The sequence below is a fragment of the Lutjanus erythropterus genome, chromosome 19 (assembly GCF_056507025.1).
Source record: "Lutjanus erythropterus isolate fLutEry1 chromosome 19, fLutEry1.hap2, whole genome shotgun sequence".
In the NCBI taxonomy this organism is placed as follows: domain Eukaryota; kingdom Metazoa; phylum Chordata; class Actinopteri; order Lutjaniformes; family Lutjanidae; genus Lutjanus; species Lutjanus erythropterus.
In genome coordinates, this window is record NC_139335.1 from 28,602,361 (window position 1) to 28,629,190 (window position 26,830).

General features: G+C 39.0%; 2 protein-coding genes across 2 annotated transcripts; one reads left to right on the plus strand and one right to left on the minus strand.

The window, feature by feature from the left end:
• Window positions 1-5,171: 5,171 nt before the first annotated feature.
• On the minus strand, window positions 5,172-15,428 carry LOC146310041 (interferon-induced protein 44-like). Its single transcript, XM_084744235.1, has 6 exons — window positions 15,358-15,428; window positions 10,518-10,746; window positions 6,453-6,593; window positions 5,774-5,945; window positions 5,569-5,669; window positions 5,172-5,421 (listed from the first exon to the last, which is right to left on the minus strand). The coding sequence occupies exons 1-6, from the start codon at window positions 15,426-15,428 to the stop codon at window positions 5,173-5,175; spliced, it is 963 nt and encodes a 320-aa protein (XP_084600361.1). The 3' UTR covers window position 5,172.
• Window positions 15,429-20,437: 5,009 nt separating this feature from the next.
• Window positions 20,438-24,403, plus strand: LOC146310042 (interferon-induced protein 44-like). Its single transcript, XM_084744339.1, has 5 exons — window positions 20,438-20,570; window positions 22,668-22,814; window positions 23,307-23,478; window positions 23,573-23,673; window positions 23,818-24,403. Exons 2-5 carry the CDS (start codon window positions 22,728-22,730, stop codon window positions 23,977-23,979), a joined length of 522 nt encoding a protein of 173 aa, XP_084600465.1. The 5' UTR covers window positions 20,438-20,570; window positions 22,668-22,727; the 3' UTR covers window positions 23,980-24,403.
• Window positions 24,404-26,830: the final 2,427 nt, after the last annotated feature.

The following is a 26,830-nucleotide window of genomic DNA, read 5'->3' on the forward strand; positions in this document are numbered from 1 at the left end:
CCACATCAGATAAAATCATTTCATCTTTGACTGCATTTCCAAGACAAAGCTATTTAACTTATGAACAAGACAAGTAGTGTGACTCCAGTTTGTGTTTAATAAAGTGTACTGTGCTCTGTCACTAGTATCCCCACATAAACACTGTGACTTTTTAAGAATGAAATGACACAAGAAGTCACTGTTGTGGCAGTCATACATTAGACTGGAGAAATGCAACAGCAGGCAAAAAAAACAACAAAAACAAACAAACAAGCATTTTATCATTTGTATTCAACTTATTCACAAAAAGTGTGTAATGGAGTCTTTATACTTTTAAGGTGGATGTTGAAAGATATGGTCATCACAGTTACACCTGTTATTAAAATGTGTTTTAAAAAAAGGTAAAATAAGATAGAATGATATATAAGTATGTAACAGAGAGTTGCTAAAAAGGTGCAGGGCTGTCCTTTATATGTGTCATATCGTTAGCCTAATACCATAATTGCCTAAGTCATATTTTGACGTTTTCGGAAAATAAGAAAAAACACATTTTTCAGCAAACCGGTAAAGATTTTTTAGTAATACTGTAATAGTAAGGTCAACTAGATGTGTGAACACGTATACAAAAAAAAGAAAGACACAACAACGATTGCATAACAGATAAGAGTGACTTAGGCAAATCTTGCAGATAATATGCCATGACTTAGGCATTTTTTTCTCTTACATACATACATGCAAACATAACCAAAGTTGTTTTATTTGCCTAAATTCAGCAACTATATTATCTCAAAACAAAATATTAAATGATATCAAACAAAACAAACTGTATAGTTCACAGTGACAACATTACCTGACTGCTGAAACTGATAAAAAACTGAGAAAAATGTACAACAGTTTAATTTCTTTGTTTGAACATGGTAAAGCCTCAATAATAAAATCAAACCTACTGCTTTTTGTCACAGAAGGCAAGGCTTGTGTCTGCCTTGCATTTAGTCAATTCAATATCATGTTCCAAAGTTGTTTTACTTTGCTAAACATAACCAAGTTGTCTTACTTGTCTAATCTAAACTCAAGTCCCACTCAGGTGCTGTGTGAGCTAATTTTCACACTGTCTATTGATGAGGGAGGTTGTCATAGTACTGGTAGGCTGCTCTCCAATGCCTGCAAGTCATTGAATTTCCTGAGAGTAATTGGTAACTGGACAGGAAAGAGCTGGACCCAGTGGAACGGTTCTTTGGGAATGCTGACTCGCTGAGGCAGGTCCTCCCAGTCAGATTCAAACTCTAACTTGTACCCAGGGGTGAAAGTAATTAATTATAAATACTCAAATTACTAGAATTAAGTAGTTTATTGGAGTACTTGTACTTTTATGGGTAGATTTTCAAGTCTGTACTTTTACGTGTACTTAAGTATTCATTGCCATGTAATCTACTTAGTTATTAGTCATAGTTGAGTACTGAGAACAATTTGAATTCATATCCAGACCTTTTATCTGCATTTTTGTAGCCAATAAAGTGATTTGGTAGCAAAAAAGTTAATAGAAACCAGGACATATGGACAAAAAGCAAAAAAAGTATATTTAATAACTGATCTTTAATTGATTTTTCATTAAGAATTTAACCAGTTAAAAATGTATTCATGGATATTTAATCAATAGTTGTGGTAGTAACTGCACCTCATCTAGCTTTGTTTTGTCTGCTGGAGACATTTGCTGAATAAGGAAATAAAAACTTGAAATGAGAGAAAAAAAGACAGCCAATCAAAATGAGGGGAAAAACAATGGTTTTGTATCAAATCAATTATTAATGATTAATTGACTGTTAGTGTTTTAACTATTGGTAAAGCAAAATACAGAAAATTTAGAGACCTAGTCTGGAGAGGTGATGGTGACATCATCGGTTAAAAGTAACTAATACCCTGAGTAGTTTTTTTTTGACAAATACTTTGTACTTAAGTATTTATTCTAACACTAGTACTTTTACTTGTAATTGAGTAATATTTTAGCAATGTAATAGTACTTGTACTTGAGTACAGATTTTCAGTACTCTTTCCACCACTGTTTGTACTGAATTCTACCATCTGCCAAGTACTGGAGAGCCCAAAGGTCACTGACTGTGGGGTCGCCAACTTTTCTATTTGGTTGGATGTTGGTGACATAGGCCCCAGATAACTTCATGAAATTGTTGTGGTCAGGGGCACCGCCAGAAATCTTGGGCCCCCTGAAACCTAAAAAAACCTACGATAGATAATACTATTAAAATAATATTGATAGCCCTCAAAGGGCCCCCTGTCAGGCCCGGGCCCTTAGAATCGTCCTAACTTTTCCCCCCCTGGCGGCGCCCCTGGTCGTGGTATACCTGGGTGACCTCGAATGGGGATGGATGCAAACATGCAGTCTCAAAGATGATAATGTAATCATGTGGAGTGTGAATTTCTTTCATGGTACCACGTTCAATGAGGCTATGCATGGAGTCCTCCACTCCATTTGTGTGTGCCCTACAACCAGATATTTTTGCTCTATGGTTACACCATGCTTTATGGCCAGATCTAGGTCTGACCAGTCTTCTTTCTCAGGTCTATAGTCCTTCTCTAACTCCTTCTCTAAGTCCTTCTCTAAATCGGTATCATTAAGTTCATTTCCTGACCCTGAAGCAGAAGAAAAGAGGGGTAAGGTAACACTTTATGATTCCCCCATAGGAGAAATTCAATTTGTTACAGCAGCATAAGAATTTTAAATGAAAATAAAGTGCACTGACATCAATACAACAATAAATACAATGCTACACCTTAGACAAGTAAAACAACTTTGGTCATGTTTAAGAAAGTAAAACAACTTAAGTTATGTTTAGGCAAGTAAAGAAAGTGCTGCTGAGTGTTTTAACACAATAAACCCTGTTAAATGAAGGTCAGCTCTTTACAATAGCAACAGCACTACATCATACTTTGTCACGGAAATGTGATTAAAAGTTTAAACACACAGTTCATAATTCCTATGATCGACTGAAAGTACATTTACTGTATAGAAGGTTGAGGAAATGTGAACCAGCTTACCTGATGAATCAAAGAGAAGAGGTAATGCTTCACTTGCAGACAGCTGAGCCCTGTTTTTCATCAGGGCTGCCATCTTTGTATGTAGTGTCAAAAATGCCTAAGTCAAAGACATGACTTAGGCAGTAGCTCAGAAATGCCTAAGTCAAAGAGATGACTTAAGCAGATAGTGATTTTGGAGTGTAACAAGCATTCTGATAGGCTTAGGACATAGGCGATAAGGCAGGGTGATGCAGCAGTGTCAGGAGAGTAGAGTTAGGCAGATATCTCAATTTGGCCAAAAAATGACTTGGGCTAACGATATTCTCCTATGATGCACAGTGCTGTAATAAAGTTTGGATTGCATTATGCATGAAACTAAACTGTTCACTTGTGTTGCAGGAGCTGGGGAGTGGAAGTGTTGTGACAAGGCCGCCCCCAAGAAATCATATTTTATGTGCTATAAATTGTATTATACATTATCAAACAATTGTTAAGGTATACAGGTTCAATGTCACCACAGCAGGAGACGTGTTCAGTTAAAAGAATGATTTTATTTCACAAAAAACAATAACCAAATATTATAATCAGGGCAAAGCCACCAGGGTTTAAGGTCGAGGACAGGTACAACTTCGGTCAAGAAATTAAGAGCTCTTCTTTTCTTTGGGAATAAACTGAGACTGAAAAACAAAAGTGAAACAAAGAGACCGTTTAAAAAGTCTCCCTCAGTGTTTCAGTGTCACTCTGCACAGAGCCACACAAGTGAAGGTAAGGACTTTTTATTATGTCTCTCCTCAGATATGGGAGTAAAATATGCTCCTGTGATTGTGAAAACAAAATGACCTTTCTTAATGCTGGGTAATGTTTGACTCATTCTGTTTCTTTTGTTTGATTTAATGTCTGTCTTTTTGTGATTTTACACTAAACAAAAGCACTTTTATGAAAAATGATGAGAAATTTTATTCTTCTGACTATTTAGTGGACTTGAAAGTGAATACTGACTTGACTTTTAAAATCAAAAGAGAGGGAAGGAGAGAGCGTGTTAACCTGGACTGATGTGCCATAAATGTTTTTTTTATCATCAATCATAATGTCACCATACACCTCTGTTGAGATTTTGTTACTCCAAGTCTGATTTGTGTACTTTTAAATACTTAATTGCTTCATCCTGATTAATTAGTCCCTCAGCAGAATTTTACTTAGGGCCCCATGAAGGTCAGGACTGACTCTGGACTGAAATCACACACCTCTGTTTACAATCTACATGTCTGTGAGCTTCTTTCAGCTGCAGCTGAATTAATGTGAAATAAAGGCATAAAAACACACAGGTTTTACCACATTTTTATTTCATGGTTGTATAATTGTTCATATTGTGTCCACGTTCATAAGATTATATATTTCACTGTCTTTTTCATTTCCATACAAACAAGCATCATTTTTGCACTTCCAGGTCAGACCTACAGATTACTAATACAATATTTTATCCATCAAAGTAAAATAACATGCAAGAAGATATATAAATTTTGACAACATTCCTAATTCAATAAGTGATGCAATGGAGAATCATATCAAACAGTGAATACTCTGGGCTGCAGCTAACAATTGTTTTCACTGTTGATTAATCTCTTGATTATTTTCTTGATTAATTGATTAGTTTTATTTCATAACATGTCAGAAATCAGTGAGCTGTAGTCAGAAAAAACAAAAGCTCAAACTGATTAATCGATTAGTAAAATAGTTGGTGATTAAGTTAATAATTGATTAATAATTGATTAATGGTCGCAGCACTCGGATGCTCCCTGAATTACATAATAATAAAAATTACAATTAAGTATTGAGCAGAGTCCTGTTCTGGCCCAGTGCCACATTTTATGTTGCTCACAAGAGCTTGTAAGTAATTTAAGCATCCTTATTTTACAGAAAGGAACCCTGAGGGTCTTCTAGGCCTCTAGAGAAGACTTAACATGTCAGTATTTCAAATGCAAAGCACATTTAAATATATTAAATTTGATTCATTTCATTTAATTATTATGCTATTCTCACCTCATTCCAGTTCCACCCTCATTTTCTACCAACTTTGCTTCAGCAATGAAAGGGTTACTGTCCTGAAAACAGGACTAATTACACTAAATATAGTGTAATATTAAACTGATATTGATGTTTGTGTTAAAGGAGTGATATAACGTTGCTCAGACCCAGAGAGCAGCTGCAGCAGTGGGAGAAGAGAAGTTTTTTTGTGCTCACATTGAAAGTATGCAGGTCCTTGAGGTAGTCTTCTCCAAAGTGGATCATCTGCCTCAGTGCGCTCAGTATCAGCACATTTATGTCATCGTTCATGGTGATTTCTGATTCGTAGTTCTTCACGAGAAAGATGCAGTTCACTGGAACGCCCAGCGTGTTGTTCCATTTCCCGACCTAGGTTTTTAGATAAGATTTCAGCTGATCAGTAATTGCATTGGTGGCTGAAGGAGATTTTTGTGTTGACACACTGAAAACTTAACTGGAATTACATTCTAAGAGCATGCAAATCTAAAAACACTCAGATCACCAATAGAAACGTACCAGTTCCTTCAGTGTCTTGCTCCTGTAAGCATTTTTTACATTTTCTTGTGTAGCAGGACAGGCTTTATCAACTCTGGTGAGAATAGCCAGTTGGGGAATATCTGCAGATACACAAACCAAATCAGAATTTTCAGCATTCACTTTGCTTTTGATTCATAAAATATGTGTCCAGACAGAATATAACCATTGTGATGTCTGTTCTTACCCATTTCACTGGCTGCCAGTCTGACTTCTTTCATCTTCTTCACAACTTCATCACTCATTATAGATAACGAGTCAGCAGGAAGGACAGAAACCAGAACATGAACTCTGTCATCCATAGTGGGAGATGGTTCATAATATGGATCATTCTCGGTCATTTGGTGTTCAGGGTTGAACTGGAAAACAATAACATACAGTCAAATAATGATTTTTTAAAATTTAACAATGTTCAAATGTGTTTAAATCAAAATAGTAAAAAATATTTTCTGGTCCCTGTTTTGTTTGTACCACAGACACAAAGATGCACGTGTGTGTGGGTGATGTGATACGTGTTCCTTCCAATGGTTTTATACTATTCCACTGATCTATATGTGGTGGTCATGCACTAGAAATATAGAAATGCAAAGGAAAAACCACTCACTGCAGTACAAAACATGGGTGTAAACAATGCAGGATTCTAACTTTATGAAAAGTACAAGTGTCAAGTACGAACAGAATGCAGTCTGATGGGCAAATACAACTTTTGTTTCTTTTCCACAAAACTCCACAGACTCCCTTTATTTATTTATTTCTATTCATAGCTTAGGGACAAGGGCATATATTTTAAAGAACATGTGGTTTAGGATGATGGCCACTTTGCTCGGGCTTACTTTACATGGTGTCAATAGTTCAGATGATCGTACCTCGTAACCATCTTTCACATGACCCTTCAGGACCAGTTTGACATCTTCTATGAGAACTCCACTCTTGGTACTTTTCTCAAAGCCCATGATGTCATTGAAAATGAAAACTTCTCGATCATTGGGGATTTTGTATGTTTTGTACTGTAAAGAGGAAAGTGTAATTATTTACATCATTTGATCAAATCCCAGATATGCAACTCTTAAACCAACACATATATCTACAACATCTCCACAAGTCTGAGAACTGAGACAGAAATAGTTTTGAGAAATACACTTCATGTGATGCATGCTTTGCTCAGCTCCCCAAAACTAGATCTGTCAGTTTCTTCATACTTAGTAGAGAGTATCCCACAGGCAGTGAGTGTGTGAGGGAGGATAAAACAGGCTCTATCTGAAAGACCGCTTTATTGTTAGAGTGTGTTCCACAGCCATAAAATCTCCAAGACTATTTCTGGTGTTTTTTTCTTTGTCTGAAGATTAAGTAGTTGAAGCATTTAGCTAGTTTACACCAGCAGGGACTTACTGGAAAGCAGCTGGCTGTGATCTACAGGTGCTATCTGAGGTTGTTTCAGTTTCACATGGACTTAAATGGAATTTTTTACATTCAATACATCAGCCCCACTTATGAACAAAAATCAATGACCAAGCAGTGTGCATGTGGCAAAATCTGTGAGAGTGACTGCAGCTTGAATTGACTGTCGCCTGAAGCAAAAATAAAAAACCCTGAAAGACATCAGAAGTTGGGAGAGTGCAGGATCCTAATAAACCCCTCTGAACTGGAAGTACAGCTCGACATATCAGAGCTACAACTGCAGGAAGTCAGAGAGGTCATCCATAAAGCAGGGGCTGCAAAACTTTCCCAAACTCCTGCTGCAACTGTGGAAGATCATTCAAGTCTCCTGGAGGAGGGGGAAGATCCCAGAACAGTGGGGAATGGTAGAAGGGGTGGGGAAGGAAGAAATCTCTACCCTGAGAGACCAGCTCATCATCTCCCTGCTGTGCGTCAAGGTGAAAATCATCAGTTTCTAATTGATTGTGTCCCTACCTGGCCAAGAACACCTACATCAACACATCAGTCCAGAAGAGAATGATAGCAATAGCTCTGTAAACCCCAATGGAGGGCCGTCCCCAGTTTGGGAACCACTACATTAAGGCATTAATGGATGACCTCACAGTCACAACAGAATCTGTGCCAGGTTGCCAATTTATTCTGGAGGGCCTCGAAAAGCTGGTGAAGTGGGCCTGAATGAGCTTCAAACCAGCCAAATCAAAATCTATGGTTCTGAGAAAAGGGAATGTGGAGGACAAGTTCTGGTTCTAGTTTGCAGACAGAGCCATCCCAACCATCACAGAGAAACCAGTCAATACTTTAAGCAGGTTTCTGACAGCTCTATGTGGAACATAACATTTATCCAGTTGACCTGTACTGAGTTGGAAGGCTGGATAAATTCTGTGGACAAGTCTGGCCTACCAGGAAAATTAAAAAATTTATCACTATGGCATTCTTCTGTGGCCCTCCTACTCATCTATGCACTTTGGTACGGTCTTGTAAGTCGAGATTCAAGAGAGGAGGGTCAGCAATCACTTCAGAATGTGTCTTGGGCTGTCAAAAAGCCTGAGCGGCATTGCACTCTACGGACGCCAGAACAAACTGCAACTGCCCCTCAAATCCTTGGAGGAGGAAGACAAGGTAGCAGGTGCTAAAGAAGAAGTACAGTACAGAGAATCATGTGATCCAAAGATGGATGTGGCAGGGACTCAAGTGAGGACTGGCAGGAAGTGGAGGGCAGAAGAAGCTATTCAGGAAGCAGAGGCAAGGCTGCATCACAAGAGGCTGGTGAGAGTGGTCATACAAGCCCGAGACCTAGGATCCTTTCCAACTCCCCAAATGAATACCATTATAGGGAAGGAAGGGGGCAGCCTAGTTTGGAGAAAGTAAGAGCAGGAGTGGAAGAAACAAGAACGTTCAAGTCAGTGGGAGAAAAGCAACAAGGAGCTTGGCAGCTAAAGTTCTCCAACTCCACATTGCAACCACCACCCTGTGACAAGACATTCTTCTCTATCTTAATCCACCAAGCGGGCTGTGCTGCTGAAATGGGAAGACCATTTGGAAGAGACCTTTGAAAGGAAGCTCTACAAGTATGCAGGGCTGATCAATTGTTGTTAGCAGGGTGAATGGAGAGTGAAGTGTCTGTCAGTGAAAGTTGGATGCAGGTGTTTCTCAGTCCACTCTTTTGCCAGAATCTTCACTATTTTGGGTATCTAGGCAGAGAAGAAGAGGAGAGTCATCTGCAGTACCACCTATGTGACAGAGAGGGCCTCAGGCTGGCTGTGTTTCAAAAGAGGAAAGCCATGGTGTCATCGGTAGCTTGTCATCTGGACACAAGCTGGGGTCTGATCAGCCCCAGCTGGGTCACCTTGCCATGGGTGTATAATGTTTGAAAGACCCGAAACACACTAAGATTCCAGGAGTACCAGGATTCCTGGATAGGGGTTGGGTTCTTTTGTTCTCTGGAGTTTACTAGTGTGTGAGGTCTCACGCAGGGAGGTTGCTCATAAGCCCCCAGCTGACTGCTGCTATGTTGGAGTGCACCCCGGCGGACAAGCACCTGAGGTTTATGGGAAGGAAAACTGACTGTTGTCTGTGCCAATGCACTGAAGAGCAATTCAGAGTATTAAGCCTTCTTGAGGACCCTGAATGGAGTCCTGCATGGGGCACTTCATAATCCTGATGGGAGGCATGTGTTTTGTGGATTTGGAGGCATAAGACCGGGTTCCTTGGGAGATATTGTGGGAGGTGCTGAGGGAATAAGAACTGTGCCTGGGTTTTGTAAGTCGGACTCCTAACCCAGTGAGGGTCAGCCTTTGTCAGAGCAGCACCTTATCACCTTATCATCATTGATCCTATTTGTGACATTCATGGACAGGATCTTGAGGCATAATCGTGAAAGGGAGGGGTTGCAGTTCAGTGGGTTGAGGACTGCATCATTGCTTTTTGCAGATGATGTGGTCCTGATAGCATCATTACCCTATCCAGTACCTCTGGCACTCATTGGATCACTTTGCCTCCTAGTGTGTAGTGGCTGGGATGAGAATCAGCACCTCTAAATCTGAGGCCATGGTTCTCAGAGGGAGTGGATTGTCTACTCCAACTAGGGAATGAGTCCGTACCCCAAGTGAGGGACTTCAAGTATCTCGGGGTCTTGTTCATGAGTGAGGGGACAATGGAGTGTGAGAATCAAAGCAAAGGGGTGGTATTGTGTTCACTTTACTGCACCACTGTAATGAAAAGAAAGCTGAACCAGAAGATAAAGTTCTTGATCTACTGGTCAATCTTTGTTCCAACTCTCACCTATGATCATGAAGGATGGGTCATGACCAAACGCATGAGATTGCAAATACAAGAAAATAGGTTTTCTCAGGAGGGTGGCTGACATCTCCCTTTGGAATAGGGTGAGAAGCTCAGTCGTCTATGAGGGAGCCGGAGTAGAGCTGCTGCTCCTTTGCAGAAAGGAGTCAGTTGAAGTGGTTTGGCCATCACGTAAGGATACCACCTGGTTGATTTCCTAGGGAGGTGTTCCAGGCAAGTTCAGCTGGGAGGAGGCCATGAGGTAGACTGTGGACTGGGAATACCCCTGGATCCCCCAGGCAGAGGTGATTAATGTCACTGGGGAAAGGGACATCTGGGGTCCCCTGCAGAACTGCTACATCTGCAACCCAACTTTGGATAAGCAGTTTAAGATGGATGGATGGATGTTGCTGAATTAAGATAGGTTACCATATGAAAAATAAATGAAAAAATGTTAAGGCATTGTAAAAACTCAGCACACTGTGGTGTCTCATTCCAGGTATCTGTGGCTGACACTGATGGACACTTTGTAAGAGAGAAGAAAACTGAAGGGCAACTTTGACGGCCTGTGTGCATGTCTGTGTGGAGTGCTAGCCTTTTTTGTATGATGATTATAATGATTGAAAAACCTTATTCCTAAAATGTTTTTGGGCTGTAAAACACTGTTCTATAGTTTGAAGAAATGTAAAAAAATGTGAACACAAATGTATTCCTACTTTTTTGGTAAAGCTGTCCCCAGTAGGTGCATCAGTCAAAGCTCGACCTGTAACTCTGCCTTGTAGAACGCTGTCAACAGAGTTGATGAAACTGGACTTGCCGGCACCGACTGGTCCATGAAGCAAAATTCTGACACGTTTGACTTCATTGTTTCGAGGTCGGTAAGAAAAATGTAGATTTTTCTTGTTGTCCCTGTTTATTAAAGAAAAAACATGATTGATTAAAACACTGAATTTTTTTTCTTATTGGATGCTATTGGATGTGTATTGGATGTGGATGTGACATCACAATGACTTTGGGCCCTATCTTACAATGTTCTAAAGCACAAGTTGAAAGCACAAGGAGCAATCGATTTCATTTGTTAAAGGTCTGTCCAAATCCACCTTTGCCATCTTGCACCAAGGGCACAGGGGAATCCTGCCCTGTCCTGTCCCCTGTGCCAGCAGTGCACAGCTGGATACGCCTATGAGCTGTGCCCAAGTCCTTTGATTAATTCATGGGTGAGCTTAGGCCAAACATGCAATGAACCAATCAGAAAGTAATACAATAACTGAACTGTAAATATGCTGCAAATATGTAACTATGTTTTACACTGGAGCACCTTGAATTACACTGTCATTAATTCATTTTCTGTCAATCATTAATATCATCAACATTGTTATGCAGCTCTGCTGGCTGAAGCTCCTGAGGAAGGAACCAGTGGGCAGGAGGAGGGGAGAGGAGTGAGGAGTGGAAGAGAGAGATGGTGCTGTTGAAAGTAGCGAGTCGACCCAGACCTCAATCAGGCCCATGAGGGAGTTCAGCTGGATTAAAGTGCAGCTTCTCGGCTGCCCATTCTGCATCTCCTCTTCCTCTTTCTCCTCATCCTCATTTACTCATGAAAATTATTAGGCCATATAATTATATTAATAAGTTCTTATTCGTTATTAATGAGAACAGAGAGAGATTTTTGACACGGACTTATGTATGCGGTTGTTTCACATAAATGAAGGTGTTTTGTGTTTGTTGAGACATGTATGTGTGCTTTGGCCAAATGTGCTAGTTGCCATCTTGTGCAGACAGAACACCGATTTAGCGCTTTACTCAGGTTTTTGCAGATCTAAGGCACAAGTGGTTTTGACTCCAGTGTGCCGTGCATAAGATAACAAATGCACATGGCCATGCCTTCGTTTTGCCCTCATTTTTAGACCTCCCACATAGACTAGGTACAAGTTCATTTGCTATCTTGCAGATGTTGCAAAAATGGCAAAGGCGCTGGTGTAAGCTAGCAATGCCACCTGTGCCACCGGTGCATCTGCTTTGCACTGGGTGTAAGATAGGGCCCTTTATGTTTACTCATACTCACTCTGGCATTTCCCTCCAGGGATTGTCTGAGGGGCAAATTACACATGTTGACAAATAGTGAGATGAAGTTATAAAACTTCATGCAAATAACATATGCAATATTTTCTTTGGAAAAATTTGAATAATATTTGTAATATTTGTAACATCTTACTCACCAAGTAGTCGTGAGTCACCTCCCCCCATAGCTGTAAACAAAGACATTTTGTAGCATAAGCAGCAAAAGTAGCATAAAACTGAAATACTCAAGTAAACTACAATTCTAGGAAGTTGGAATGCGCACAGAGGAGGGGGCAGAGACGTGTACCTGCTGTGAATTTTCATGGCCAAACCTTAACAAGTTCATGTTCACGTCCAACACAAATTTAAGGACACACATTCAGGTATTTCCCGAAATTAACAATCACTAGCTAAGCTAATCATCACAACTCAGTCAGCAAACACCAACAGCTAACATGGCACTAGCTAGCAACATATCCTTTGGCAGCAAAAGAATAAAACTGTGTGTGTGTGTGTGTGTGTGTGTGTGTGTGTGTGTGTGTGTGTGTGTGTGTGTGTGTGTGTGCATGTGTGTGAAGGGAATTTAGGCAGGAAGAGGTAGGAAAAATGAGAGGACAGGAGAAGCTGAAAAGTTATGTTACTGAGAAATATTACTAGTGTTTTTTTTTTTTTTACACACTTCTCTACAAAACCAAATTGTGATCAATTTAAATAAATAACAAAACATTTTTTGTCCGTTTGAGTAACTGCTAATAGTATATGTTCCAGTTTTATGTGGAGGACCACAGGTAAATAAAATAGTTACAGCGCATTTCATTAATTAAGTGATTGTACAATAAAAAATAGGAATTCATTCATTCATCTCTAAAAAACAGACTCAGTTACAAAATAATTAATTATTTCATGTTTTAATGGGCAATAAAAAGGAGTCATATTAAGAATTTACAAACGAAAGATTAATCCAGCAAAAAATAACAAAAATAAAATAACAGTAACAAATTAATAACAAACAACAAAATTAACAAAAACAACACAAAACAGTCAATAAGTATATTTTTTTAAAACACATAAATTAATTCATAAAAACATAACATTCAAAAGTTGAAAATGCAATTTTAAAACAGAAGAAGAAGAAAGAATACAAATTTTAGTCTGGAATTTAAAAGGACAGTGTCTTTTCCACGTCCCTGCTGCTTTTTTTCCCCTATTAATTATTCCATGTGCTGAGTCATCTGGATTCTCCTTTTAGCTGCTCCATTTCCTTTCCGTGACATTTGAGGTGTAGCTCTCATCATAAGTGATGACTGATGGGGTATTCTTTTTTTTATCTAGTCTATATATAGTTTTTTTTTTAGAGAAATCCTGCAGACCTTAACCTAAAACACAAAAATGTTGTTCAACAAAGTTATGTCAAAGTATACTATATTTACATAAAAGTCAAGTCAGTATTCATTTTCAATTCCAGTAAAAAGTTAGAAGAATAAAAGAGGCTCAGCTCTGCAGCTCAGAAAACAACATTTCTGTGCTTTTGTTCAGTGTAAACATCATAAAGAAACCGACATTAAATCAAACCAGAGAAATAAAATGAGTCCAACATTACCCAAAATTAACAAATGGCATTTTGTTTTCACAATCATAGTAGCATATTTTACTCCCATATCTGAGGAGAGACAGAATAAAAAGTCCTTACCTTCACTTCTGTGGCTCTGGACAGAGTGATGCTGCAATATGGAGAGGGGCAGGGTTTATATACTGTCTCCTCTTTGTTTTACTTTTGAGTTTCAGTTTATTCCCAACCATGTGACTTCCAAGAAGATCCCTTAATTTCTTGACCAAAGCCCCATTTTACTTCCTGACTTACTTCACTGGCATGAAAAATTCCCCAAACTCTTCCTGTCTGCATTTGAGTCTGTCCACTGCTGCATCTGACTCGTCACCATGACAGTACAGTTATTATCCCTTACACAGGGGTGGAAGAAACTAATTACAAATATTCAAATTACTGTAAATAAATATATTTTGGGGGGTACGTATACTGTTATGATCAGATTTTCAAGTTTGTACTTACTTTTAAAGTTATAATTGAGAACTGAGTACAATTTGAATTAAAATCCAAATCTTCCAACTGCATTTTTGTGGCCAATAAGGTGATCTGATCGCAAATTGGCCAGTGCAAACAATGAGATATCGAGAAATTTATGCCATTTGAAATAGAAAAAGATTAAACATGAACTATTTTCAGAAGTTTGTTTGTGTGGATGTTACACTCAGTCAACATTGTACCATTGTGGAACAGCCTATAGGAATGAATGTGTTAAAGAGTTTACAAAACTTTCACCAAACTTTACATCAACAATCTATCAAACCCAACTATCATAATCCTCATAACTCCTTATAATCAGTGTAAAAAGTATTCAGATCCTTTACTCAAGCAAAAATACTAATATCACACTGTAAAAATACTTCACTACAAGTCCTGATCCAAAATGGCTAACAAGTTATATGAAAGTAAACCAGTATATCAACACATCAGTGCAAAAGGAGGTGTTCCTGTATTCTCATACCAGAGAGTACCAGTGTCATTACACAGCTCATCAGTGAAGCGAAGAGGTGAAAGAAAGATCTGTGTTTTTGCTGGACCTGGCAAACACATATGGCACCATTCCTGGAAGCCTTGAAGTACTACTATATGTATGAGTACATCAGGGATATTGGCAAGCTGCTACAAGCTTCATGGCCAGCACCTTTACATCCTCACAGCAAAGGCCTTATTTGTGACTGGAATGAACCTAATCATAAAAGACAGTGAAAGAGAGACCAGACGGCTGCAAAACCAAACAAGACAGCCACAATGCAGAGGATTCATGGATGATCTAAGTATCACAACCACAACACACATCCCAAAGACATCATTGGGCTTGTATGCCAAAGCAGACAGGGACTTGGGAGCACACAACACCAGTCCTGAAAAGAGGCCAGCCCTGCTGGAAGAAGAACCCTCCTGCAGAGAGAGATCAGAGCAAGGAAATAGGAGCTGCAGCATTCCACAGGAGTAAGGCTGGGTGTCAAGGGTGCATGGAAGAGATTACAGACCAAAAACCTTAACATGGACTGATATCTGGAGTTATCCACCTTTGCAGTTTTTTCAAATTCAATTTTTTTACCAACTGGCATCATAATTCATACCATAGAGGCATATATGTAAGGGTGGTGGTGGAAAGAGGTCTGGAAATCTGTCCTCAAGTACAAGTATTGTTACATTAATAAAATATTACTCAGTTACAAGCAAAAGCACTGCTGCTGGAAAAATACTTAAGCAAAACTACAAAGTATTCTTCTAAAATACTACTCAGAGTATTTGTTACTTTTTAACCAGTTCAATTTGTGTATTTTCCTTAGCAGGTGAAAAAGCTAACAATTGATTAATCATTAATATTTTTTTAGATGACCCTGCCTGCCTCTGACCTGCCTGCTTTGCCTGTCTCCTGGTAAGCTCACCAGTCTTCTGTCCCCAACCATGAGTTCTGCCTCAGCGTCTCTGGTTTCTGTCTCCTCACCTTGTTTATCATCCATACGTTTTCATTGGCCCATTTGCGATCAGATGACTTTATTGGCTACAAAAATGCAAATGAAAGATTTGATCCTTAAGTGAAATTGTACTTAGTAGTCAATTATGATTTAAGTAAGATTTAAATAAAAAAAAGTACATTAAATATTGTAATGCATACTTAAAGCGATAGTACACCAAAAAATAAATTTTCCCTCAATATCTACTCACCCCTGTGCTGATGTGAGGATGGGTGAAGATCTCCAGTTCACAAAACACTCCTGGAGCTTCAGAGGAAAACAGTGTTGCAGCCAAATCCAGTACAATTGAAGTGAATGGTGACCAGTTTTAAGATGTAAAAAAAGAACACAAAAAAAGCACAAAACATCTCCATACTGCTCGTGTGGTGTAATCCAAGTGTCTGTAAGCCGTGACATTAAAATTTGACCCAAAAATACGCCATTTACACCATGTTTTTAGTCTAAATATCAACTGTAGCCTCTCAAACTTGATCCTCGTGCACACGCCTGAAGCAGGTACACAAGCTCTCGCCCAAGCAGCATTACTTGAGATATACGAGATCTCGTGATACCTTCACCTCTGTGTTTACATGCTACCTGGAAGTGACAGAGAGAGCGATCTGCTCAGAAATAGTGACTTGTTACGCACACAGTTGACTTCGCAAACTCAACAAAGAAGAAAATATCAGAGGACTTCAACATAGAAGAGGAACATCATTTCTTTGCTGCAGTCGCGCTGCTTGAGCAAGAGCCTGTGTACCCGCTTCAGGCATGTGCACGGAGATCAGGTCTGAGAGACTACAGTTGACATTTAGGCTAAAAACATGGTGTAAATGGTGTCTTTTTGGGTCAAATTTTAATGTCACACCTTACGGACACTTGGATTACACCACACGAGCAGTATGGAGACATTTTGTGGGTTTTTTGTGTTCTTTTTTACATTTTAAAACTGGTCACCGTTCACTTCACTGCAACGCTGTTTTCTGCTGAAGCTCTGGGAGTGTTTTGTGAACTGGAGATCAGATGAAGTAAGTCAGGAAGTAAAGTGGGGCTTTGGTCAAGAAATTAAGGCATCTTCTTGTAAGTCACATGGTTGGGAATAAACTGAAACTCAAAAGGGAAACAAAGAGGAGACAGTATAAAAGCACTGCCCCTCTCAGTATTGCAGCATCACTCTGTCCAGAGCCATACAAGTGAAGGTAAGGAGTTTGTATCATGTCTCTCCTCAGATATGGGAGTAAAATATGCTACTATGATTGTGAAAACAAAATGCCATTTGTTAATTTTGGGTAATGTTTGACTCATTTTATTTGTTTAGTTTGATTTAATGTTTAATATTTGATTTAATATTGACTTGACTTTTATTTCAATATAGTATACTTTGACATAACTTTGACATAGTTAAACAATATTTTTGTGTTTTAGGTGAAGGTATGCTGTGCAGGATTTCTGAACAACACTGTATAGAATGGAGAAGCTAAAATGAGAATCCAGATGACTCAGCACATGAAATAATCAATAGGAAAAAGAAAAGCAGCAGGGATGTGGAAAAAACAGTGTCCTTTTAAATTCCACTCTAAAATCTGTATTATCTCTTCTTCTTCAGTTTAGGAATCCAGTTATTTAGTTCTCTTTTAAAATTGCATTTTCAAATAGACTTGAATTTTCTTTTCTTATCTTAAATAATGTACTAATTGACTGTTTTGTGTTCTTTATGTAAACCTAATTTTAATTTTTTGCTAGATTCCTATTTCATTTGTAAATTCTTAATGTCTTAATTTCTATTTCTTGCTCATTAAAATATGAAATAATGAATTACTTTATAATTTAGTCTGTTTTTTTATAAATTAATTAATTAATGTCTAAACATATTAATATTTTTTATTCTATTTTTATTTTACAATCATTAATTAATTAATGAATTGAATTATAACTATTTTATTGACACTTGTGATCCTCCATGTAAAATTAGGACTACATACAGTTAGCAGTTTATTCAAAAAAGAAAATATTTTATTCTTGTTTTGGTATTAAAGAAGTACGTAAAGAAGAAGCTTTTTAGGCCTTTAATAGATGTGCAGCAAAGGGCCATAGGCAGGAGTTGAACCCACAGCTGCTGCAGAGGACTCACACCTTCACTACATGGAGTGAACACTTTACCAACTGAACCACCAGGTCACCAAGAAGAAGCTTTTTAATCGTTTCATCATCACTTGTCCCACTGATAATACAGTAAAAGATGTAATTGTCATGTTCTGTTGTCATTTTAAGCTTACAGTGTAATATACTGACAATAAGATGAGAGTCTCCAAGTTGTTAACATTTGACAGCATATAAAAGTAAGTCAGTGGTGGAAGTAACTAAGTACATTTACTCAAGTACTGAAGTTACCTAGAATCATACTTTAGTCAAGTATTTCAATTTTATGCTATTTTAGGCCACAGTCACACCACTGGGATAAATTCATGAATATTTACATGTAAATATCTTAATTTACAGCTATGGGAGGAAACACTTCAAAACCAGTTGGTGAGTAAGATGCTACAAATATTACAAATATTATTCCAATTCTTCCATTTGCATGAAGGTTTACAACTTTATCTCACTGTGTGTAAAATATGTAATTTGCTTTTCAGTGATACCCAAGAGGGAAATGCCAGAGTGAGTATGAGTAAACATTAAAGGCCCTATCTTACACCCAACGCAAAGCGAATGCACAGGTGGCACAGGCGGTATTGCTAGCTTACACTGGTGCAATTGCCATTTTTGTATTTGTGCAAGATAGCAAGTGAACTTGCACCTAGTCTGTGCAGTCAGGCACTTTTGCTATCTTGTGCACAACATATTCTGCTTCATGGACCAGTCGGTGCTGGCAAGTCCAGTTTCATCAACTCTGTGGAGTGTTTTACACAGAAGAGTTACAGGTCGAGCTTTGACTGATGCAGCCAATGACACCAGCTTTACCAAAAAGTTTGAATAACTGTTCTAATCTGAAGCCATCATCGATCTATTATGGACTGAAAGATGGCACACACTCACTGGAGTGAATATGGTTCACAGAGTGCACAAGCTGAAAATGGTTCTGAGCTTCCCAGTTTCCTTCCACATTGTGTGGCCAAGTACATTGAATCTGCATGGATTTGTAACAAAGGCAGCTCTACGTTTGGCTCTCATCCATTGTGCCTCTCTTTGCTTTCGACAAGGTGTTCCTCCTTACCCATAGGATGGCTTTGAGTTTGTTTAATTCAGCCTTCTCATTCTCACTGGCTACTCTGGCTTCTCTGCTCTTCCCCTGCTGGTCAGCATGTGTGGGCTTGCTTTTGGTGGTGCCAGATCTCTCCCTACCAAGGGTATACACCATAGATGTTAAGGTCCCAAGTTCCCTTTCTGCAGAGTGTGGTCTCTAGTATCTTACTGACATTCCTGTCAAAGGATTTCCAACTTGTCTCCACTGCTGATGACCATTTCACTCTGGCTTGCCTAGCTGGTGGTAGGTGATTTGCATTTGTCTGTGGTTTTAATGTGTACCATCAGAAAACATGTTTATTTTTGAAACAGTGTTTCAGTGTCATTACAACATTCTTAATATAAGCTGTTCTGGAGGGCATGGACGAACTATGTATTTTCTCATTTAGTTTGGTGGACTGTCTGGCATAGTTATACTGGCGCTGGTTATTAGTAAATTTTAGGGATTTCATTTACCCACAAAACCATAGCAGTATGGACTAACACAACCCATTCCAACATATGAAATTTCCATCAACAATATATTTTCTGTAGTTTAAAGCAGATTTTGGAAGGAAACCATCTTGGAATTTCTATGGCTGAGGAACACACTAACAGTAGGGGGATCTTTCAGATAGAGCCTTCCTTAACATTATGGTATGGCATCTGAGAGTGTACCCTAAAATAATTATTTTTTGAAAATTCCTTCAAACTATGTTTGCTTGGTATATTTTGTGACAAAAAACATTACATTTTTTTTACCAACTGGCATTATAATACATGGCATAGAGGCATGTCTGTAAAGGCAGTGATGAAAAGATGAATAGAAATCTGTACTCAAGTACAAGTACTGTTATATTAATAAAATATTACTCAATTACAAACAACAGCAAGCAAGCAAAATTGGTTTGGCAGTAGCTCAGTCTGTAAAGAAAGGACTTGGCTTCAGAACTGAAGGATTGCCAGTTCAAGTCCCACATGGCCCAAAGTACAGAGTGTGGACTGGTAGCTGGAGAGGTGCCAGTTCACCTCGTGGGTGCTGCTGAGGTGCCCTTGAGCAAGACACTGAACCCCTTTACTGCTCGGGGCACATGACTGTATGTATGTGTGCAGCTCCCTCGCTCTGACACCTCTGTCAGATGCATGTCTATAGGTCCTGTTTGTGTATGTATGTGTAGTTTGGGCCCGTGTATGTAAGAAAAGTGAAAAGAATGTAATTTTATTCTACTTAAGGTTGCAGTCACACACCTCTGGGATAAATTCATGAATATTTACATGTAAATGTCTTCATTTACAGCCAAGGGGGAGGACCTGTCAAACTGCCACGTGTGTAAAATGCTCCAGATATTACAAAAATTATTCCACATTTCCATAGAAAATAATGCAGATTTGATTTGCATGGAATTTTACACCTTTATCTCACTGTGTCAACATGTGTAATTTGCTCTTCAGCACTCTTTAGCCAGCCATGGAGGCCTATGCCAAAGTGAGTATGAGTAAACATAAAGTCATTGTGGTGTTATTGTGTTCTTTCTGTGTGACCCTGCTCCTCAGTAACAGATAACTCAAATGGTTTGTTCTTGTTTTTGCCAGTGTGCGTATGTGTGTCTCTGTGAGAGAGAGAGAGTAAACAGAGCAATAATCCCAATGTGCTTATTGTGCTTCCAATAATAAAAATACTGCAGTATCTTAATTGCATTTTCTTTACTTCAATAAACAGGGACAACACAGAAAATCTAGATTTTGTGAAATCGTATCAACCTCGAAACAATGATGTCAAACATCTGAGAATTTTGCTTCATGGACCAGTCGGTGCCGGCAAATCCAGTTTCATCAACTCTGTTGACAGTGTTCTACAAGGCAGAGTTACAGGTCGAGCTTTGACTGATGCATCCACTGGGAAAACCTTCACTAAAACAGTAGGAATAACTGTTTACTTCTTTCACATTTATTCAGATTATAGAACAGTGTTTTACAGCCCATAAACATTTTATGAATCAAGTTTTTCAAGTCATCACAAAAATAATACGTGTGTAGGCAACCACTACACACAGACACACACACAGGCCATTAAGCTGCCCTTCAGTTTTCTTCTCTCTTACAAAGTGTCCATCAGCCGCAGACTCAGACAGATACCTGGAATGAGACACCCACAGTGTGCTGAGTTTTTACAATGTCTTAACATTTTTTCATTCATTTTTCACATGGCAGCCTATCTTAATTTAGCAACATTACATAGCATATGCTAAATATGTCAGGATAGCTAGTGTTACGTCTGTACTGTGGATGCTCTCCTCTTCCTCCCCCCTAGATACCAAAAATAGTGTGACAGTTTCTAGCTAAAGAGCAGATTGAGAAATCCCTGTATCCAACTTCTACAGAGAGACACTTCACTCTCCATTCAGCCTGCTAACAGGTACTGAAGAGTCCTGTCCTGCATACTTGGAGAGCTTCCTTTCAAAGGTCTCTTCCAAACATTCTTCCCATGGGACTGTCAATTCCAGCAGCACAGCCCACTTGGTGGATTTGGATTGAGGACACAGAAATGAAGTAGCCTCTCCATCTCCAATGCCTGATCTCAGTTCTGTTTGCACCAATTGGATAACGTGCAATGTATCGATCCATTGCCAACCTATCGCCAACTTTGAAATGGAGCACATGAACCCACCCTCTGGTAAACCATGTCCCTGCTATGGGCTGATGCTTCTCAGATGCATTTACAGACGTCAGGAGTAGAGCAGGGAGATGATGTGGAACTGATTTATCAGGGTGGAGTTTTCTTCCTTTGGGATCCACACCTCTTCCACCACTCTCCGCTGTTCTGGGATCTTCCCCCTCCTCCAGGAGACTCGCAGGATCTTCTACAGATGCAGCAGGAGTTTGGGACAGTTTTTATACACTTTATATGAGGTGTTGCTAGGTGCTGGAGCAGAGCTTGCCCTTGCTTTGAGGATGACCTCTTTGACTTAATGCAGTTGTAGCTCTGACATGTACTTCCAGTTCAGGGCATTTATTAGGATATTGCACTCTCCCAACTCCTGCTGCATGTCAGGGTCACTGCATTTTCTGCTTCAGATGATGGTCTGTCTTTCCACTGCACTTCTGCTCCAGCAGCTCTTCTATTTTGGGCCCTCTCATGACGTTGCCTCCTATGCCGCTCTGCCCAGCGGAGGATCCTGATCTGCTTTCGAAGGACACTCATCAGCTCGGCCAAGCCAGTGTGCTCCTCTTCTCTTGCCTCCTTGTATGGGGCTTAAGAACCTTCATCTCCTGCCTGATGTTATGGGTCCTCACCGCTCTTTGGTTCTTCAAATACAGTAAGCCTTTCTTCGCCTCTTCTCAAAACCATTTGGCTATAATGCTGACAACATTTGTTGTCATGGTTTGTAGCTTCCTTTTGTCCTGTCCATTCTCTGTTGCTCCCAGAAATTTGTTGACATCTTCATCAAACTGCTTCCCTGGTGCGGTTAAGTTAGCTGCAGACCATTTGATATGCATCCTTTGCACCACGTGGAGGTTCTGGATACTGTGGGGTTACACCAGGCCTGGCCCTTCCTGAATCTCACAACGTTGGACACCAGTACATTGTGCTGCTCCTGCTTCCACCAGACACTTCATCCTTACTTGCTGGGCCAGAATAACTCAAACAGCTGTTTAGTTGTGAATGAACCCCTTACAACAACTTTGACCCAACATGAGTAACCCAACAATGTGTTTACATCACTCCAAACAACCCAGAATTATGATCCAGCATCAAAAACCCATTTTTTCTTTTTTTTTTCAGAAACACTGTGCAGTCAAAAACAGTCACCTTTTTTTTTTAACCATGACTGTGGTTATTCCCAAGCCATAACCAAGTCATGATTGTTAGTGTGATTTCAGCAGATTTTGGAAGGAAGAAATTGTCTTTTTGTGAAATTGTTTGTTTAGCAAGAAGATAATAGGTGGTTTCAGAATTGCACATACACCTGGGATTTGATCAAATAATGTCAATAATAACACTTTCTTCTTTACAGTACAAAACATACAGAATCTCCAAAGATCCAGGAGTTTATCCCATCATTTTCAATGATGTCATGGGCTTTGAGAAAATTACTAATAGTGGAATTCACGTGGAAGACATCAAACTGGCCCTGAAGGGACATGTGAAAGACGGTTACCAGGTAAAATCGTTTGATCTCTTGACACTATATAAAGAAAGCCAAGCAAAGTGACCGCCTTCCTGAATGAATGAATGAATGAATGAATGAATGAATGAATAAAAGAAGTCTGTGGAGTTTTCTGGTAAACAAACAAAAGTTATATTCTTCCACTAGACTACATTCTGATCATACTTGATACTTGTAAAACACTTGATTTTTCATAAAGTTAGAATCCTGCATTGTTTACACCCATGTTTTGTACTGCAGTGAGCAGTCTTTCCTTTGCATTTCTATATTTCTATTGCATGACCACCACATATAGATCTACACACACACACGTGTATCTTTGTGTCTATGGTACAAACAAAATAGGGACCCTAAAACTGCTCTACAGCACTACAGCGGTCAAAACTACAGTCTATCAGTTTTTTTCCTACTTTGATTTGACATTTGAACATTGTTCAGTGTCATTATTGACATTGCATTACTTGATTGAATGTTATTGTTTTCCAGTTCAACCCTGAGCAACAAATCACCATGAATGATCCATATTATGAACCATCTCCCACTCTGGAGGACAGAGTTCATGTTCTGGTTTCTGTCGTTCCTGTTGACTCATTATCTGTAATGAGTGATGAAGTTGTGAAGAAGATGAGAGAAGTCAGACTGGCAGCCAGTGAAATGGGTAAGAACAGACATCACAATGGTTATACTCTGTCTGGACACATTAATGAATCAAAAGCAAAGTGAATGCTTGAAATTGGTCTGTGTATCTGCAGATATTCCTCAACTGGCTATTCTCACCAAAATTGATAAAGCCTGTCCTGCTACACAAGAAAATATAAAAGACGCTTACAGGAGCAGGTACCTAAAGGAACAGGTGCATTTATATTGGTGGTCTGAGTGTTTTTAGATTTGCAGAATATAATAGAATATAATTCAAGTTAAGTTTTCAGTATGTCAACACAAAAATCTCCTTTAGTCACCAATTACTGATCACCTGAAATCTTATCTTAAAACCTAGGTGGAGAAATGCAACAACACGCTGGGCATGCCAGTGAACTGCATCTTTCTCATCAAGAACTATGAATCAGAAATCAACATGAATGATGACATTAATGCTCTGATACTGAGCGCACTGAGACAGATGATCAACTTTGGAGAAGACTACCTCAACAACCTGTAGACTTTGTCCCAGCACCTCTCTTACTAATTTTTATTTGTATTTGCATGTGGTGTAAAGTGCTTTGAGTGGACAAAAGAATAGAAAGATGTTACATAGACCATTTACCACATGTAGTCCATTTAGAGGAGGGATGTTAAATTCAAAATATGTTGTTAGCTGCAGCCCAGAGTATTCACTGTTTGATATGATTCTCCGTTTCATCCCTTATTGAATTAGGAATGTTCTCAAAATATATATCTTCTTGCATGTTATTTCACTTTGATGGATAAAATATTGTATTAGTAACCTGTAGGTCTGACCTGGAAGTGCAAAAATGATGCTTGTTTGTATGGAAATGAAAAAGACAGTGAAATATATAATCTTATGAATGTGGACACAATATGAACAATTATACAACCATGAAATAAAAATGTGGTAAAATCTGTGTGTTTTTATGCCTTTATTTCACATTAATTCAACTGCAGCTGACAGAAGCTCACAGACATGTAGATTGTAAAAAGAGGTATGAAATGTGTGATTTCAGTCCAGAGTGTGATTTGTTTTGGATGGTGTTTTATTTTGGTAGTTCTGGTCCTCCCTCATGTGTCTGCTTTTTACTTCCTGTCTTTGTCTGTTTTCCCACCCTTTGTGATCAGTAATTATTTTCACCTGTCTTTGGCTCCCCTCACCTGTGTCTTGTTTTCCTCTCCCCCTCCCTAGTGTATTTAATCCCGTCTTGTCCTCCTGAGTTTGTTGGTTCATACTCGTCTGGTCCCGTCTTTGTTGGTGTTTCCTGGAGTTCAGTTCGCTTGTGCCTTTGATTCCCCTTGAATGGATTTTTGGATTCCCTCTTCCCTGCCCGGACATAGGACTCTCCCCTTGTGTTTCATGTAAGCTTTTGTTGGTTTGTTGGTTAATTAAATATCATTTGCACTCTCCCCTCTGCCTCCTGTTTTCTGCATTTGAGTCCTCCTCCTAGTTAAACTGCAACACAGAGTCAGTCCTGACCTTCATGGGGCCCTAAGTAAAATTCTGCTGAGGGGCTCCTCTAACTGACCAGAGAGCCGTAAACCATCTGCCACACAGTCACACCTCACAGCCCAGTGCTCCCACTACAATCCTCCCTAACTGAGCTATAGGGGCACAACTTAACTTCAATATTTAATCAATCATTGTCACTGTCAGTCTGTTAATTTCCATCTTGCATTAGTAAAGAGTTATAATCAGTGTTAGGACAGTAAATAAGTACATTAACATCCAGCACTGTACTTATTTTGTACTTTGCTTGTTTCATTTTATCTAACTTTATGCTTCCACTGGTGGAAAACTGGTGTTTGTGGATCCAGAAGTTCGAGCTGTAGCTGGTAGCTAGCAGCATCTGAGAAAAACTGGAAAAGGCAAAGTGCGCTACTTTTCTACTAGTGTCCAGAGATGAAGACATAAAGGTATATAATACCATGGAGTTTGACGATAATGTGGATGACTTGAACATATTGAAGGAGAATTTTAGAAGTTATTGTGGAAGGAGGAACATAACATATCTGAAGTGTTTTTCACAGGGGTTCAAGGAAAGAGGGAGTCTATTGATGCCTACATGACTGACCTGAAAAAATAAGTTTGAACAGCTCACAGAGTCGCTGATAAGGGGCCGCGTCATGAGTGGAGTCGCAAAACGACCAGGTTAGAGCAAGACTACTCAGAGAACCTGACTTGTCATTGAGCAAAGCTGTTGGTATCTGCAGCACAAAACCACATGAAAGCTTTACATGAGGAAAACAAAGTGGCAGTGAACAAGTGAAGTAAAATGAAGCTAATAAAAAAGGAAAATAACAGCGGCGTCAATGATGCTCTGACCTGTGTGTGTCCTGCCTATGGCCAGGTTGGACTAATGCAAATTGTGTTCACAGAAACACCACTTTGGTCTCATGTGCCAAACAAAGAAATTAAAGGAACATTCCAGGAAAATGGAGAGAAGTGTAAATGAAATTGAAAAGGCAGAAAGTGAAAAGTTCATTGGAACTATTGATACAAAAGAAAGAGGAAAAACAAAAATGACTCAGGTTGGAAAAATAGAAAAAGTTACAATAAAAAAGAAAAAAACAGACTGAAGTACTCAAAGTGAATGGCCATAAGCACAAATTCAGACTGGATACAGTTGCAGACTGCAGTGACCTAAGTCAGGAAAAGTCACAGGAAACATGGGCCTTTGATGAAGTCCAGCTTCAATTTAGTGGCTTATTCCTGCCACCAGATGGTGTCATTGGATGTGGCAAAGCTTAGACGTGAGTACAAGTCTGAAGTGTATGAGCTGGAATTCCACATAATAAAAGCTAACTTATCAGATATTTTAGGAAGAGATTCCTGCACAGAAATAAAAAGAGTATAAAGAGGACAAAATAAATATAAAGAGAAAACAGACATCCTGAAGTCGTACAAAGATGTGGTCACAGGGCTTGGGTGTGTATCTAAACTGCATCACATTCACGTTGATCCAACAGTAACTTCAGTTGTTCTTCCACTCAGAAAGGTATCTGTAGCACTGAAAGGCAAAATAAAATGTGAAGTGGAAAGAATGGAAAAACTTGGTGTGGTTGAAAAACAGACAGAACTGACCGACTAGAAAAATACTGAATCAAAATTACAAAGTACTCTTCTAATATACTGCTCAGAGCATTAGTTACTTTTAAACAAGTTTAATGCATTATCAATAACAAGAATTCAATTAAAAGGGATTTTTTTTTTGTTCAAATTTTATATTTATATATCTATTATATTTTTTCAGCCTATATTTTTTTCAGGTGGGTGTCATTTTTGAAGTTTGTTTCCTGCTCAAACAAATGGCTCTGCCAGAGAAAACAATGTTAAGTGAGAT